The sequence below is a fragment of the Ursus maritimus genome, unplaced genomic scaffold (genome assembly GCF_017311325.1).
Source record: "Ursus maritimus isolate PB19 unplaced genomic scaffold, ASM1731132v1 scaffold_13, whole genome shotgun sequence".
NCBI classification, from domain to species: Eukaryota; Metazoa; Chordata; class Mammalia; order Carnivora; family Ursidae; genus Ursus; species Ursus maritimus.
The window spans coordinates 50,119,313-50,135,904 of NW_024423675.1; the positions used below are offsets into that span (position 1 = coordinate 50,119,313).

General features: G+C 36.1%; 1 protein-coding gene across 6 annotated transcripts in view; it reads left to right on the top strand.

Moving 5' to 3' along the window:
• Window positions 1-16,592, top strand: part of UTRN (utrophin) — a 485,166-nt gene that overhangs the window by 436,475 nt on the left and 32,099 nt on the right. For all 6 annotated transcript variants that reach the window (XM_040627923.1, XM_040627919.1, XM_040627921.1 and 3 more), the window contains 3 exons: window positions 931-1,088; window positions 2,637-2,803; window positions 3,721-3,832. In XM_040627923.1, coding sequence (XP_040483857.1) covers window positions 931-1,088; window positions 2,637-2,803; window positions 3,721-3,832 — 437 coding nt within the window. The remainder of the gene's footprint in view (window positions 1-930; window positions 1,089-2,636; window positions 2,804-3,720; window positions 3,833-16,592) is intronic.

Here is a 16,592-nt window from a genome sequence, read left to right on the forward strand (position 1 = left end):
AAATGGCATCCTAAGAGTCCTGGATAAATATTTTGTGGCTTTGATAGTCTTATTTTTAACAAAGGGAAGGGGGGTGAGGGAATGAGCAAAATAAGTGACGAAGAGTGGGAGATACAGGTTTCCAGTTATGAAATGAGCAAATCACAGTAATATAAGGTACAGCAGAGGGAATACAGTCAGTGGTATTGTAAGAACATTGTATGGAGACAGATGGTGACTATGCTTGTGGTGAGTACAGCATAACGTATAGAGATGTTGAACCACGATGTTGTACACCTGCAACTAATGTAACATTGTGTCAACTGTACTCAAATTTTTAAAAAAGAAAGAAAAAAAAGAAAAACAAATGGAACTCTAACCAAATCTAAGTGAACAAATGATAATGAAATTAAATTTGTCTAACTTGGATTTGCTTCTTCTACGTATGCTTATACATATGTTCATATATGTATGCATATAACATTTCATTATAATTACTATGTCAGTATCACTGAGCTTGGTTCAATTGTCTGAAAATTCACTGTTGGCAGTGTTAAATTTAGCATTATTTCCCTTAAAAAAATCCAAAATGATACACTTTGATCCGATATCCATTTACCAGATATTGTTTGAAAAATGGTTTTTAGGATCAAATAAATATTTACTCCCCTTTTTCCTGTTCTTATAAAACTTCACATGAAAAGCCCTGAGAATTTGTGTGATTTTTGAATTTTTAGAACTTGGAAATTGCTTTTCAAAAAGTATTCGTTTCTGTAAGAAAGTGGATCATTTTTACATAGAATTTCTCCGTAGGTAACTAATGTGATTCATGTCCACATGATTTTTTTTTTTTTTATCCACATCATTCAATTGACAAAACCAAGGATAGGCTTTACATAAAAGAACAGTCTCAGCACATGGAAATGAACCTTGTGGCTCTTCTCCTTGCAGATCTCTTTAAGGAAGTGGCGGGGCCCACAGAAATGTGTGACCAGAGGCAGCTTGGCCTGTTACTTCATGATGCCATCCAGATCCCTCGGCAGCTGGGGGAAGTAGCGGCTTTCGGGGGCAGTAATATCGAACCCAGTGTTCGCAGCTGCTTCCAACAGGTAAACGCGAAGGACCGCTGGTTTGTAGAATGTGTCAGGAATGGGGTTGAGGATGTTCTGAGAATTGGAACGGGGAACGAAATGGTAGAAGACGTTGAGTACCATCCCATTACATTTGTGTCTTATTTCTTCAAGCACATTTGATTCAAGGAACAGCAGCCTCCTCAAAGAGACTTATTACTTGCCAATGGATAAAACCCCACATCTTTACAGTGCGCTCTTAGATTACTGTGATTTGGCCCTGACTTTGCCCCGAGCCTCACGTTTTCCCACTCATCCCCTTGCTGTCTGCTTTCAGCTGCAGTTTTCCTTCCTTCATTCCTGCCTTTGCACCTTGGGGCGTGTGCCCTCTGTTTAGAATATTCTTTCTTACCCTTCACCTACAAACTCTATTCTCATTGCTGATCCTTATTCTTTCTTTTGATCTTATCTCACATTCTCTGGAAATCCTTCTCTGAACCCTTCAGGTGAGGTTATATGCTCCTACTCTCTATCTTCACCTGAATCTCCTCTGTCTTCTTTTGATACTCATGAAAGTGTAACTACATACCGAGTACATAATTGATTGATTAGTGTTTTCTCTTCCATACAAACCCCAAAATTCTTTTTAATGCTTGCTGTATACAAAAGCATTCTAAAAATGTTACTACTGGTGTTATACATATGCATAAAGGAAAAGGCTACAGATATTTTGCCAAAGCCTATTCAGTGATTAATTATTGCTGAGGAAAAAAAAATGCTCACACCATCTCTTTAAGGAGAATTGATGTTATGGCTTATTACATTTTATAATGGTCCTTTTACTTGTTTCAGAGATACAAAAAAAAAAATACCAAATGAACATTCTAAATATGATTCCCCCATGTACTGGTTCATAGGGTGACCTTGACAAAAGTGGGAGGATGTTTTTTATTTAACTTTTTTTTAACTTTATTTAACTTTTAAATTTAACTTTGCACATATGAAAATGAGTCAGTATTAGGTTCTAAAGAGAGACTAAGACATTTAATGCAATTAATCATAATAAATTGGGAAATGTCGCCAAGTATATTCATAGTAATATATTCCCAGTGTTACGTTCTAACAGGTGGAGCAGGACACAGAGGTAACAGTTTTTCTTTAGCATCTATAATGACCTTCAAGTTTGGGAAGTTACCAGTGAGTCTTTACTTTCTTAAATTTTTACTGTCTTAGATGAATGAGTTTTGTAGGATTAAAATATTTATGTGAAAATAGTACCTACAATTGTGTGGTTTGGGTTTTTCGTTGTTTTTTTTTTTTGTTTTTTTTTTCAAATCTGAGTCTATTAAGGTATTGGGATTTTTTTTTTCTTCTTCCTAGATGATAATTTCTGCTTTTTCTAATTTTAAATTCTAGAATTTTCTCTCCATGAAGAACCTTAAATATTTTGTGATGTAACAGACCTGGAAAGAGTTCTGTAACTTCTCTTTCACTTCATATCGATTTTCAGAAGATTATAAAGCAACACCTGCTGCAATTTAAATGAAGAGATTTTCTTCACTTTGAATGTATGTGTTTCTTTACCAGAATAACAACAAGCCAGAGATAAGCGTGAAAGAGTTTATAGACTGGATGCGTCTGGAACCACAGTCCATGGTTTGGCTGCCCGTTTTACATCGTGTGGCAGCAGCTGAGACTGCAAAGCATCAGGCTAAATGCAACATCTGTAAAGAATGTCCAATTGTTGGCTTCAGGTGAGATGATCTGGCGCCAGTGGAAGCGGGAGACTGTGTTCTGTTCTGTTGTTGCAATTTCAGCATACGTTCATCATCGCTTCCCACTGATTCCCACCGGGGGGGTGTGTCCTCAATAAATGGGACACTTAGCATATTCCATCTATCTGAAAATGGCATTCCTTCTTACAGCTGCTACATGAAGCTTATTTTATTTTTATTATTATTGTTATTTATACCACTCTGCTCCAGAACCAGAGATTTTTCTGAATTTCCATTTACATAGATCCGAGAAATGTTCATGCATGATAACTGTATGACTCATTATATAGATACGGCCCCGATGGAATCTGGTGATGTCGCACGGCCTTTGGGGTCAATCTTAGTAAGCAGAAAGCGACTTTTAAATAGTGAGAAGTACCCAGATCACTTTGTGTTATTTCTCCCCAAGTTTATCATGAAGTTGAGTAACCCTGCTGTTCGCCCTCACTGGAGGAAGCTTTGTCAGGGAATTTTGAGACTCATTTCTTATTGATGGTGTAATTGATTTTTTAAAATTTGACGTGTCAAGCTAGTAAGCATGACTCTCCTTCTCGGCCATTTGCATTCACTTTCACACGTTACAGAAAACCTGCCGTGGATATTTGTCTACTCACAACGTTGAAATCGATGGGAATGTGCTTTCGAGACTTGAATTCCAAAAATTTTCTTTTCTTTTTTTTTTTACTTGGGAGGTGGGTTCATTAATTTCCCTTATGAAAGCCAAGATTCTCACGGCCCTAATTTAGACTAAAATACTAAGAAAATGCCACATTTTTTGGCCAAACTACCTTTTATTTCCATGGTGATTTGGATGAATAGCATTCCTTACCACAAACGAATGATTTGGACTAAATAATAGGCATACAAGCTAATGAATTTTCTTTTTGTCTCTTTAGGTATAGAAGCCTAAAGCATTTTAACTATGATGTCTGCCAGAGTTGCTTTTTTTCGGGTCGAACAGCAAAAGGTCACAAATTACATTACCCAATGGTGGAATATTGTATACCTGTGAGTACTGAGTCACTTCTTGTTCGTTTGTTGGTGGGGAGGACAGAAGGAGAGGGCGAGAGAGAACCTTAAGCAGGCTCCATGCCCAGTGCGGAGCCCAACTCAGGGCTAGATCCCATGACCCTGAGAACATGACCTCAGCCAAAATCAGAATGGTTGCTTAACCAATTGAGACATGCAGGTTCCCCTCTTGTTTGTTTTTAAAAATGGCCTATTGCTTTTGAATTAACTAATGTCAAAATTATTCAGTATATTTAGACTTAAATTTTTATGGGAAAAAAATCACTTTTAAGATTGCTTAACTGATTTTTTTGTGTTTTTGTTTTCTTTTAAATAAATACATCTATGTCGAATTCATTAACATAGAATAATTATACTTTTTTTCAGAAAAATTAATTTATTACATTTTGTTTACATCTGTGTTTTGATTTTAAACTTAACTGTCTTGGTAGCAAACTCTTTTTAAGAGCTCACACTGGCCTGCATTGAAAATGATACTATGTGATGAGAAACTGTGTCTCTTTTAGACACATTTACAATATATTTTCATAATTAAATTTATTTATATTAGCAAAAAAGTAGAAAACAAAGAAAGTAAAAAAATCACAAATCTAGCTCCTGAATCAAATCAAATCAAATCAAATTTCTGATTTTGTTAAGTTTTTTTTTTTATATTTGTGTTATTTTGATCCTGCTTTAATCACTGAACATGTGGTATAGTAAGTGCTTTCCCTGTTGTCACACCTTGTAATTTTCCTAGTTACAGAATATTTAATTGAGAGAATTACTAAAATTTATCTAACCACTCCCTCAAATTTATTTGGATACTTAAGTTTATTTTCAATTTTCTGATACTATCAACAACACTCATATAAATATCTTTGTGAAAATAGGTCTTTCTCTATATTGCATAAATTATATTTCTATAGAATAAAACGCTGGAAGTAAGAGACCTGGTCAATGAATATGAGTATTTTTATGGCCAAAATTCTTCGTGTCAACTTATTTCTAAAAGATGTTTATATCACTTTACGTTATTATCACATTTTGTTAATATTCCGATTTTGTTACAGTCTCGCTAGCATTGGGTACTGATTCTTGTTGTTCTTCTGATTTAAAGCTATTGTTTCTAAGTTATCTTCATTTGCTCTCAAGAGCTGTTTCTTAGCTTCCTTCCAAATAGTGAACCAAAATTTATTCATAGAGGTGTACATTTTCTTGAGGTTTAGGGAATTGAGATACTTTTTTGGATTATAAATTGACAGAAAAATAGCAATACTTATAAAACACATGCATATAAATCTCACAGTCTTGGGTATCTTATCTGAAATAAATAGGTACCCGATATATGGAGAGGAAATCTCTAGAAAATGCTGTGGAATTATAATAGATGAAATACACATAGTGCATAATAACTTTAGAGAAAAAAATCCTCCAAGAAAATTTATGAAGCACCATTTATTACTATGATTAACATATTTATTCACTCAACAAATAAATATTGAGTATTTACCTTGTGTCAGACACTGTTCTCCGCTCTCATTCATCAGTGTACTACCAGAATAGACAATATTACTGTCTCTCCTGCTACTTTCCATTGAGGAGGAGGGGGAATGTGTGACAAAGAACAAGGAAACAAATAAATGAGATCATTACAGATTATAGTAAGTGCCTTTAAAGAAATAAATGGATAATGAGAAGATTAGAGGAGGCACTTTAGATAAAGAAATCAGGGAAGGTTGGCCAGAGAAGTTAACATTTGAGTTGAGAATGAGGGATGAGAAAGAAGCAGGTGTGCGAAGAACTAGTAGAAACATATTTCAGAGAAGAAACAGTAGACATGGAGGTCTGGAAATGGGAAAGAGGTTGGTGTGGTTAGAACACAGAAGATAGTGGAGCATATTGCACTAGGAGAGGGTAGAAGGTAGCACCAGCTGTGTCATTTGCAGTGCCCAGAGTATCATGAAGAGGTGGGACCCCTTGTTCAAAATGTTTTATAATTTTTAAGATGGCAATAGCAGAACATTAAGCCAAACTTAGGGAGCTTGTGAGTGTGGGACCCCTGCAACTGCACAGGGCACACATCCATGCAGATGGTAAAGAAAGAGGTGGGAATGACAGGGGAACAGAAAGAAACAGGTGAATTTCTCCATCCACAAAAGGGAGAGTGGTAGGAGATGAGATGGAAGAGAAAGATGGTATCATATTGTGCAGAACACTGATGGTCATTATAAGAAATTGGGGAGAAGTATAGTATTGATATTTGCATGATTAGAAGTAGGCATTTAGGAAACTGATGTCAAAAAAAGGGAAAAATCACAAAGTAAATATACATTAAAGATGTATAAAAATGATGATATGTTTAAAGATGTATAAAGTAAGTGAAAATATATAAAATTACTATTTTTCTTGGTCTTAAATACAATTCCAAATGATTTTGTGAAATACCCACACAATTTGAAATCTACATCTCCTCAACAATAGTCATTGGCCAATGGGGCCATGCTTGAGAATCACCCATACACGGATGCCTTTCACTGCTGCCTAAAAACTGCCATTTTAAAATGAAACCTGTAGGTTACCCAAAGCTCTTCTTGTTACATAGATTTTGCAAAGTCATTGTTGTCATGTCTGAGATTATGGCTTCTCCTGCATTGTAAGGGATGGCTTCCTTTTCATAGGTGTGCTTTGGGAGGTCCTTTGCCCCTTTCTGGAGTTTATGTAGTGATCTTAATCACCACCTACTCATAAATCATCTTATGACAGGTTATTTTCTGCATTTGACCCCACAGCTTTTGATAAAGTAACTAGAAATATATGTAAATTGAATTTTTGAACGGTATACTCTTGAATTGAATAATAATGAATTAATACATTAATGGTTCTCCAATTTTCTTTCTTTTTATCCACATTCTTTGGATTTTTGGTCTCTTTTAAGGGAGCTTTTATTTATACTTCATCTGTCTTTTACCCAACATTCCCTAAACTCATTTGATGTTTGCCTTAGAAAAGGAGCTCAAATGTGAGTTTTTCAATGCAATGATAATAAGCACTGCCTGTATGTAAATGGATCAGACCTTCCCATGAAGCTCTTGATGTTTACATCTCCATTTGTGGTCGGGATGGTGCTCTAGGTATATTACTGACTTCATTTCTTTCCCCTTCAACTTCCCTCTTCCTGAATCTGAATGTTTCTATTGTTAAAGGTTTTCCGAAGTCTTATTTTAAACCCTCAAAGCTCCAGAAATATTTCTTCCAACATATCAGCTTGCTGTGACAATGTTTGTCTTCAGATGTAAGCAGACTAATGGTGTGTGAATTCTCTATCATAATTTATGAAGGCATTTTATGAAATCGATAGTAAAACATTTACATACAGAAGTGAAGTAGAATTCTTTCTCTCAAAAATGACTTTTTTAAATGCATATTTTTTCCACCGTTCTGTCACCCAACTTTGTACATTTAAGGAGTTCAAGGACAGCGATGAGGCTTATTAAGGGTTCATCTAAAACAGCCAACATGACGTAGATTCTGTTTCATCGCTGTCACCACTCTCTCTCCATCCCTCCAAGTCCCACCCCTTCTCAGAAACAGCTCAGCTCTCACTGTGTGTGGACAATCTCCCCGGCATCCTCTGGCTTCCCCTCCCAGGAGGCCTCACCCTGTGGGCTCCACCAGGAGCCCCTGTTCACGGATGAGTACTCCATTGTGTATTATCCTGCATTGTCTTCCATGTGGTTTTTCCCCCTCCACTCTCTTTTTAACTCCTTTTTTTCTTACTACGCGTAGTTAAAGCCGGTTCATAAAAGCCAAATGAGTTCATATCTGACATTATAAATACTAATTATAGAATATTAAAGCTGGAAAGATCAGAGAAATCATCTAATTCATTCTCATTTTAAAGAGAAAACTAAGTCTTACAAAAGGTGATTTGTTCAAAGTTGGTGGCCTGGATTTAGTGATTTTACTCCCTTAGAGAAATATATATAATTTGGCTCATTAGCAAACTGTTTCCGGTATACTTGCTGGAGTGTTATGTTTGCTGGATATCCAATTATATAGGCATTTTGCTGCAGACTGGAGATACAGTGAAAATATAATGAAGGAAAGTAAAGACCTCTACGTGGGGAAATTGAAGACAGTGTATTTTTTTCTTAAATGACTAAGTTTATGGATCAAGATAGTAGTCAAAATTTTTTAGTGTTACCTGTGACCTACATGTTTGAATTCAGGGATTATTATTTATTTAAAAAATGGTGACATTTTATATTATAGATGTGCAGAATTTCAGTTTTTTTTTTTTATTGGAAAAAGAGTTTGGGATCATTTAATTCCACAATGAAAATGACCCTAATTTTATCTTTTTAAAAAATTGTCTATATTCTCTGTTGCAAATAACCAAAATTTAATTCACATTAGATACATTTTTGTATATTAGGACTTATAAAAAAAGATAGTCCTTTAAACTAGAGAGAGAAGATGAATTTCATTTGTGATTTATAAGAGTTTCTGCAATTGCTGCCAGTGAGAGAGCTGCATAGGGTTAAATATTAAGGAGAATGGAAAATGTTTGGAATTGCTACTGGGGGCAAGTGTGAGTCAACAAGAGATGAGTAAATTGATTGCTACTTTGCAACAGGAGTGCAGCTGAGGTTAACTGGCAAGGATTTGCACTGACTCCATCATTGCTCAGTCCCTTTGGAATTAAAGGGTGGTAGAAGTCCAAGGGAGTGAATGATACAAAGGGGTTAATGATACTGGGATTGCTTTGGGCTGTTCCCATACTGAAGAAATCCCAAAAGGGGTTGAAGGACTATGGGGGAAAGAACAGGTTTGTTTGTATTAAAGAAGTAGGAGCAAGGGTCACATTTTTTTTTTCCAAGTTAGAAATTTGGAACCAAATAATGTTTTGAGTGGTGATGAGGTCTGAGGTTTGGACATACCCCAGTGTGGAACATAAAAGGTTTTGAGATGAAGTGGCATTTAGAAGATCATCAGTATGTCTCTAGAAGGTGACAGGTGGTAGCTGTGTCTGGCCACGTATGGTCAAAGGGGAGTGGGTGGGCACATTCGTTTTAGTTGGTGAGAAGGCTGAGGCTAAGGGCAAAATGCTGTAAACCTCCTTTATTCTTGGCCTTTGTGGGGGAGAGATTACACAGCCCATCATGGAGAGGGTGGTAGGGGAGATGTGTTATCATGGGAACATCATGATTCACGGAAGGAGAAGGGTTTAAGTTGCATTTATGAACAAGATATAGTGGAGTGTGTCTATACATCAAAGAACACAGGGTCCACGATCATGGGGAAAGGAAGGTAAGTAAGAAGAAGCTGTGTGCATCTGGTGAGGGGCAGTGGTCCAGGAGAGAAAAGGAGAAAGGGGGGAGGGAACAGGGTACTTGCTTGTTGGCAGATAAGGAACTGAAGTGTGAGCCAGGATAGGAAGGTGGTTTGAGAGATGTGTTAGCTCAGGGAGAAGAAATGGGATGTTTGCAAAATGTTATTGCTGGAAAAGTCAGCAATGTCAGCTATTCCCAGCATTCAAATTGATGGAGTCGGAATCATTACCAAATTATCTGCTTATGTGCAGGTTTTGGATAGGACTAGTTTGTACTGATAGTTTCATTGAGATTTCGGTAAGAAGAGCGGAGGACAGGAAAAACACATCTCTATGGGAAACAGTTTATTACTTTAATAATACTTAAAACGCGTTTATATTGCACTTTTTAAGCAAGTGCATCTTACTTTTAAAGCAACAGATTCAAGTATATTCTTGCCAATATTGATTAAATAAATGGGGAAATAAAGTTTCATATGTTCAGTGTTTCTAGAAACTGTAGAAAAATCAGTTTTGTACTAAGAAAAAAACCTAGAAAAAGTTTTCTTTTTAAAGTCAAAAGTGAAATCACATCTTTTCTTTGCAAACTATATGTTGTTAGCAAGAAATGACAACGACAATGGGAAAAACTAGAATTAGTTGTTCTTTCTACTCCCCTCCACCCTGCCAGCATTGGTGTGTTTGTAAGACTATGAAAACCAGATCTCAGAAAATGCTGGTTCATTCTTTGGAAAGCTCTGCATCGCATTAGCATCATTTGTTTTTGGCAGTCTTGCTTCATCAGATGAGGCTTGGGACGTTTGCCAGCAGGCTCAATATGCAGCATCATCGCTCCTTCTCTGACCTCAGCATCCTGAAGTGGCTTTCCAGTTCTTGCTCACCTTACCCTGTGTTCCCAGTAAGTGGAGTGCATTTAGAGTGTGTCATTAGCTCTTAAGTTGAGGTTTGGACAACATCCATTTTCCTTTGGACGCCTTATTACCCTCCTTATTCTTGACCCCTTGGTGATTCTGTTAATGCTAATTTTTAAGTTTCATGTTTTTCCATTAGAACTTGAAAGGCTCCAAGCTTGTCTTACTGATTTCATCCTATTCATGGAGTCAGTGTATCTGAATTTCAACTTTTCGAGATCAATGAAACTTAAATCAATCCTGAGAAGTTGTTTTTGCAATTAGAAAAAAATATTGGAACATCTTTAAGATAAGTCCTGTGATAATGATGGATGGACTCCCTAGAAGTATGCATATGCCACTTGGGATTATTGACTTCTATGTTTAAGAAATAAATCTTGCAAATGATGATGCTGTTCTACAGTGATTTTTGCACTCGTGCATAGTACCCAAATGGTAGTGTTTAATTATTCTACTCATGTGTCAAATGGCTGTGTTGTTTCTTATATAATCTTGGTTTTCCTCTTTGTACTTCCTTTTTTACTCAGTCTAAAAGTTACTCATTTTTGTAGTTCACAGTTAAAGCTCTAATGATAGGAGTATTTGTTAAAGAATTAGATAATATTGCCATCCCATGTTATGAGCCAACCAAAGGAATTTGGGAGAGATTTTAGATAAATATGGTTTTGCTTATTTATTTGCAGTTGTTTTGGTGTTTTGCTTAAATTGCTAAGTATTTAGAAGTTGGATGTTTTGGCCTCTAGCTTATTTGACATCATTGTTAATAGTCCTTTTTATGTTTTGCTTTGTAGACCTTCCGTGTTAATAGGAGGCGTTTTTTGAGCTGAAGTAGTAAAGCAATTTATTCAAGGATCTACTTGACTATAATACTACGAGGGTTCACATTTCTAAATTCGAGATTCTTTTGTACCTTAGCCTTGTTGCTCCTTGTAATTCACATTAATGAGAAGGAAAAGACTCTCAGTCATATATCCATGTTTTTGAAGTTCAATAATACACAAGTGTCAGCATTTACAATAAAAATACATAGTTTAAAACATGAGCAGAGATATGTAGAATAATACACATAGATTTATATGTAGATATACAAACGCAATTAAAAGAAAGATTAACTCTAAATTTGCTCTATATGATGTCTGTATTTGTCTTCAATCAAGTAATAAAATGAAGGAAAATTTAAAATACTACCAACTTCAGTTGGCAAAATAGAGCGCGAGTGAAAAATCGTCTGATGCCAACTTACACAGGAGTTTTTAAGGTTTTGGTAGAGTTACATGCATAGACTTACCCCCAGGGTAGGTTTTATAATTCAGCAACATGTTTTTATATTTCATGCATTCATTTGCATTAGTTGGTGGGGTGCAAGTTGTGAACTAATTACTTGTTATTATCCAAATAAGTTTTCATCCTTATCTCTGTGCTACTTAATAGCAGCATAGTGCGGGGAAGTATAATTTTGAGTATTCACGTGCCCACTTATCTGTGTAGGTTTTGTTTTAAAATGTTTTTCACAGTGACTCACTTTCATTAGCTTTCCAAAAGTGACAATTTGAAAGACAGTCCTCGTTTGGATATGTGATTTCTTATGTGCTTGTTAAAAATCAAGCCAGAAGGATTTGGGGGAGATGGTGGTAGAGTTTTTCAATATCTTTTGTCTTTGTCATTTTCTTCCCATTTCTAAATTAGTTACATAAAAAGAGAGCAACTAGACAAAAAACCAACTCTCTGAGCAACATTTACAATAAAACTAGCTAATAAGATATACCCCCAAATAAATCTGGGTGCTGACAAGCCACCAACAGCCATAAAACCTGCATGAAGATATCATTATCTGTAAGCGAAAGAAAAGGAAGCAAGGTGCCTGAGAAATGGAGAACCCCAAAACAGACAACAGATATTCAATGGAGAGCTCAAAGGAGCAGAGCTGTAAACCTGGGAGGAGCCCAGAGGAGAAGGTCTGAAGGTGCTGGGGTGCTTTGGGCTTCTGGAGTTCTTAGACCTGACCCCCCAGGGCTTCCTTCCAGGAAAAGAGCCTCAGCCTGGGTAAACTGTTAGGAATGACACAAACATAGCAACAGAGATGAAAGAAAGAAATGGTCTAGTCCAAAGTAGGGCAAGGGAATAGGACTAGGAAATCCCCAAACTCAAGTGCCCTATTTTTGAATACCCCACAGAAGCAATAGAAGAAGGAGCCCTGTGAAGTTAGAGAAGCTTTCCTGAACCTTAACAAAGATTTCCTGAGTTAGGAAAATTAATTTCACAACAATGACAAAATTGAGCAGCAGAAAGTATCAAGATCAAATCTCCTATAAAGCAATTATAAGAAAAATATATAAGAACCAAATAATATAAGTATAGTAAAGCATACCAGAAATAGGTACTCCTTGAACAGATCAAAAATGTAAACTACTAATTTAAAATAAGCTCAAGAAAATGATCCAACACATGAAAGAAAACGTAAATCAGATCTGGAAAATCTTGGAAAGGGTGAGGTGACAGAAGTCAGGAAAGAATTAGAAATAAAAGAAAAAACTCATTTCAAAAGTTAAGACTAATTAATTTTAGTCTTAATAAACAGAACAGGTAAATATCTTGAGAAAAATAGACGGTGGATAGGAGACAAACTTTAAAAGTGAAAAAGAAATGAAGAAAGTAATATAAAAAGAGAAAATGACAAATGTTGAAGATAGGGGAAGAAATTGAAAGTATGACTAATGGGAATGCAGAATAGGAAACCCAGAGTAAGACAGAATAAACACTACAAATGAAAATTCAAGGAAAACCTTCCTCCCCACCAAAAAGAGAAGGGGACTATATCCTGAGAGTATGCATGCCTCAGAACACTGACTCAGAGTGACCAAACTATAATATGTTCTGATAAAATTACTATACCTTAAAGTCAAAGAAAAAATCTTCCAGTCATTTAAACAAAAGGAACAACATGACTTAAAAAGGAAAGAAAATTAAATAATCAACAACAAAGCTTTATACCAAAAGAAAATGGAAGGACATTTTTAAGAAACTCAGGGGGAAAGCATGTGAGCCAAGGATTTTATATTGAGAAAAACCAGCCTTCTACTATCTAGTAAGGACCCAGGAAAATTATCACCAACATAAAAGAACTAGGTAAGATTGGTCCTATGAGCACTTCTTGAAGATTTGCTAGAGACCAGGCTTCCGACAACCAAAATAACTAGAGAAATAACATCCTAAGGACAGGTGGAGTCCTATAATATATATTGTTGAATATATTGTTAAATATATCGCTACCTGTAGAAACTAAACTAGTGGGGTTAACTGGAAGGGGCTCCTATTGGCCAAATGTAGGACAATTTGATCTTCAATAATGATAATAATTGCAATAGACCAAAAACCCATCAAGTATGTTAAAAATCTACAAGTTCATAATGATACACGAAAAAAATTTTAAAATTGATCTTCTTTGAGGATGATAGGAAACCACTGTGTTACTGGGGAAATCGGTCAATAAAAGGGAAAAATCAAACATGTAATCCTGTCTTTCCTTTTTTTTTTTTTTAAGATTTTATTTATTTATCTGACAGAGAGAGAAACAGCCAGCGAGAGAGGGAATACAGACAGGGAGAGTGAGAGAGGAAGAAGCAGGCTCCCAGTGGAGGAGCCTGATGTAAGGCTTGATCCCAGAACGCTGGGATCACGCCCTGAGCCGAAGGCAGACGCTTAACGACTGAGCCACCCAGGCGCCCCAATCCTACCTTTCCTGAATGAACTGCATTACTGCGTGGCCAAAGAGTAAACAAAGAGACATGGCTTCATATAATTATTTCAACTAATAAATGAAAACGAATGATAGAATTAGAATGCCACCATTTCGTTAATAAGGAGGGCACATATTGCATGGCACACTTGGTGTTATACGCAAGTAATGAATCATGGAACTTTACATCAAAAACTAGGGATGTACTGTATGGTGACTAACATAATATAATAAAAAAATATTATTTAAAAAAAAAAAAAGAATGCCACCATTTCGAAGCCCCCAATGGGTAGAAATAGGCATTTAGCATGAAATCTGCTAGGATCACAGGTTAAGCAGACCTCTTGTGCCTACGAAACACTACTGATAGTCTTGCCAGATCACACCTGAAGCTGATCCTTTCTCTGGACTCAGCTGCCAGTTTGCAGGATATACGAAGGACTGAGAAATGTGCTGAAGTACACCAAATAATATGCAAGCAGCAAAGTTTAGCTAGATCGAATTGCCTGTGTTTTCCAACAGACAAACTCTAAGGAAATGGCAAGTATGGAGGGGAAATCTGTAGATTAAAAATGAGTTAAAATATATCAGATTGTTTGGAATGAGTAAATACAGTATCTAGGGATAGACTTTGGGATGGAAAAAAGTATTTTTTACACACAAGGTAGTTATTGCTTATAAAAATGATTAGATATCGGTTATTATGGAAAGAGAGGGGTGGAACGAGGCATGTGGAAGGGGGCTTCTGGAATGTCTGGCAAAGTTCAATTTCCTGACTGGATGGTATTTGCCTTATAATAACTTACTAAGCCATGCATTTGTTGTGTATAGCTTTATATATCTTTGTTTTGTTTTACAATAAAACAAATTAAAAAATAAATCAGTCCAGTCACAAGCATTTTAAGAGTGGGTATCCCTAGATGGTCAAAGAGCAGGTCTTTTTAATTTTTTTCTTTTTCTCTTTCATATGTAACTTTTTTCTAATTCTCCTTACACGAAATGTGTCTTGGACATGCAATTTAAAAGTCACAAAAGGACATTTCAATAGGAATTTGGTAAAAATCAGCCACAGGGTAGCTTAATGTAATAGTAGGTATTTTAGACGATGGCTATGGGCTCTTTCTTTTACAAAACTTAGAACTATTGCATTTTTCTAGGAGGAGGGATATAGTGCTGGATTAGTGAAAAGACCCGGGTTTGCAAGAGCGGCTTTCTCCTTACTGACTTGTAGGTCTGAATCCCTGAAAGCTTTAGTGTCAGCTTTTCGGAGGGGTGAAAAAAGTAATGCTAATCTTACCACCCTTGATGGTAAAAAGAGAATGAAGGAAAGCTATTTATAAGGTGCAGAGTTCTATGCCATTATGTTCCCCTTGTCTCATATAATGAGATCTACAAAATCTTTTGTTCTCCTTCTTTTCTTACAGCAATAAATAAAAACCTAGTCTTTCAAGAAATAATGGATAACTTAAAATGTTGGATAATTTGTGTCTTAATGAATGATTCTTTCAATTTCATCCTCAGATCATAATATCAATAGTTATTTGCTTGAAAAAGAAAGAGAACAAAGTATTATACCTAGTGTGAAGATAGAGTTGAATTTGATTATATTCATTATGCTAGGTAGGTGGTCCTCTTTTTTGCTTTTTACCAAACTATTGCTCTAGTGCTTTGAAATAGAGAGATATTAGGTACTGTCATTAGATAGCAAATTAGACCAAATATGTAAAAATATCTTCTAACTCTTTTTTTTTGGTGAGAAAATAGGTGTAATTCATTTTCTTGGCTCTCTTTCAACAAAAGAATTACATTTTGCTGACCTGGATATAACACCTGATTTTTGTGGGATGAATTACTTTCTACTTTTTCTTTTAATATTGCATAAAGTTTACGGCATTAGTGAATTCAGCGCCTTGGGATTATAACTATTGGTGGAAGTTTTTTTTCCCCTTGCTATGAAAATTGAAGAGGGAATAAAAATAGGCCATTTCTGCATGAGAATGCACTCTTTTCTTTCAAATATTAAATTTGAGCATTATCACAATTAACTTCAGTCCCTGCTATAGCTTTCTGGGAGGCAGGTAGGTGTTTTTATTTGTTTTTTGTATTTTTGTTTCTTGGGAGATGGGTGTTTTTGATTGGTGGTTGGTTTTGCTTCATTCTTCGATGCCTTGAATGTCTGTAGCTAAATAATGTGATGTGGAATTGGTCGCGTACTTTTGAATGATGTGTCATTTGTTTCCCCAAGCAAAAGTTCATGCGGAAACCTAAATACAGATAAGCTAGAAGAACGTTATGCTACGTGAAAGAAGTCAGTCACAAAAGACCACATATTGTATGATTCCATTTATAAGAAATGTCCAGAATAGGCAAGTCCATAGAAACAGAAAGTGGGTTAGTGGTTGCCAGGAGCTGAGGGGAGGTGACGGGTTAGGGTGGGGGTGGTAGTGATTGTGAATGGGTACAGGGTTTGTTTTTTGAGGTTTTTTGAGGTGATGGTTGCGCAACCCTGTGAATATATTAATATATATATATATTTTTTATTTATTATATATACATATATATATATAAAATAAACAGTACAACCCTGTATTGTATACTGCCCTGGCAGAGGAGGACTGCTGGCCTGGTACCTTGCCCCCCTGGCCTTTTCCCCCACCCACCCCACTCAGGGCTGCCTGAATTGAAAGCCTGGCTATGGCTTGAATACCACTGGCCTAAGTGGTAAAAACATTTTTATTGCCAGAGGAAGGTGGACCAAGTAATGGAGGCCAGTACTCC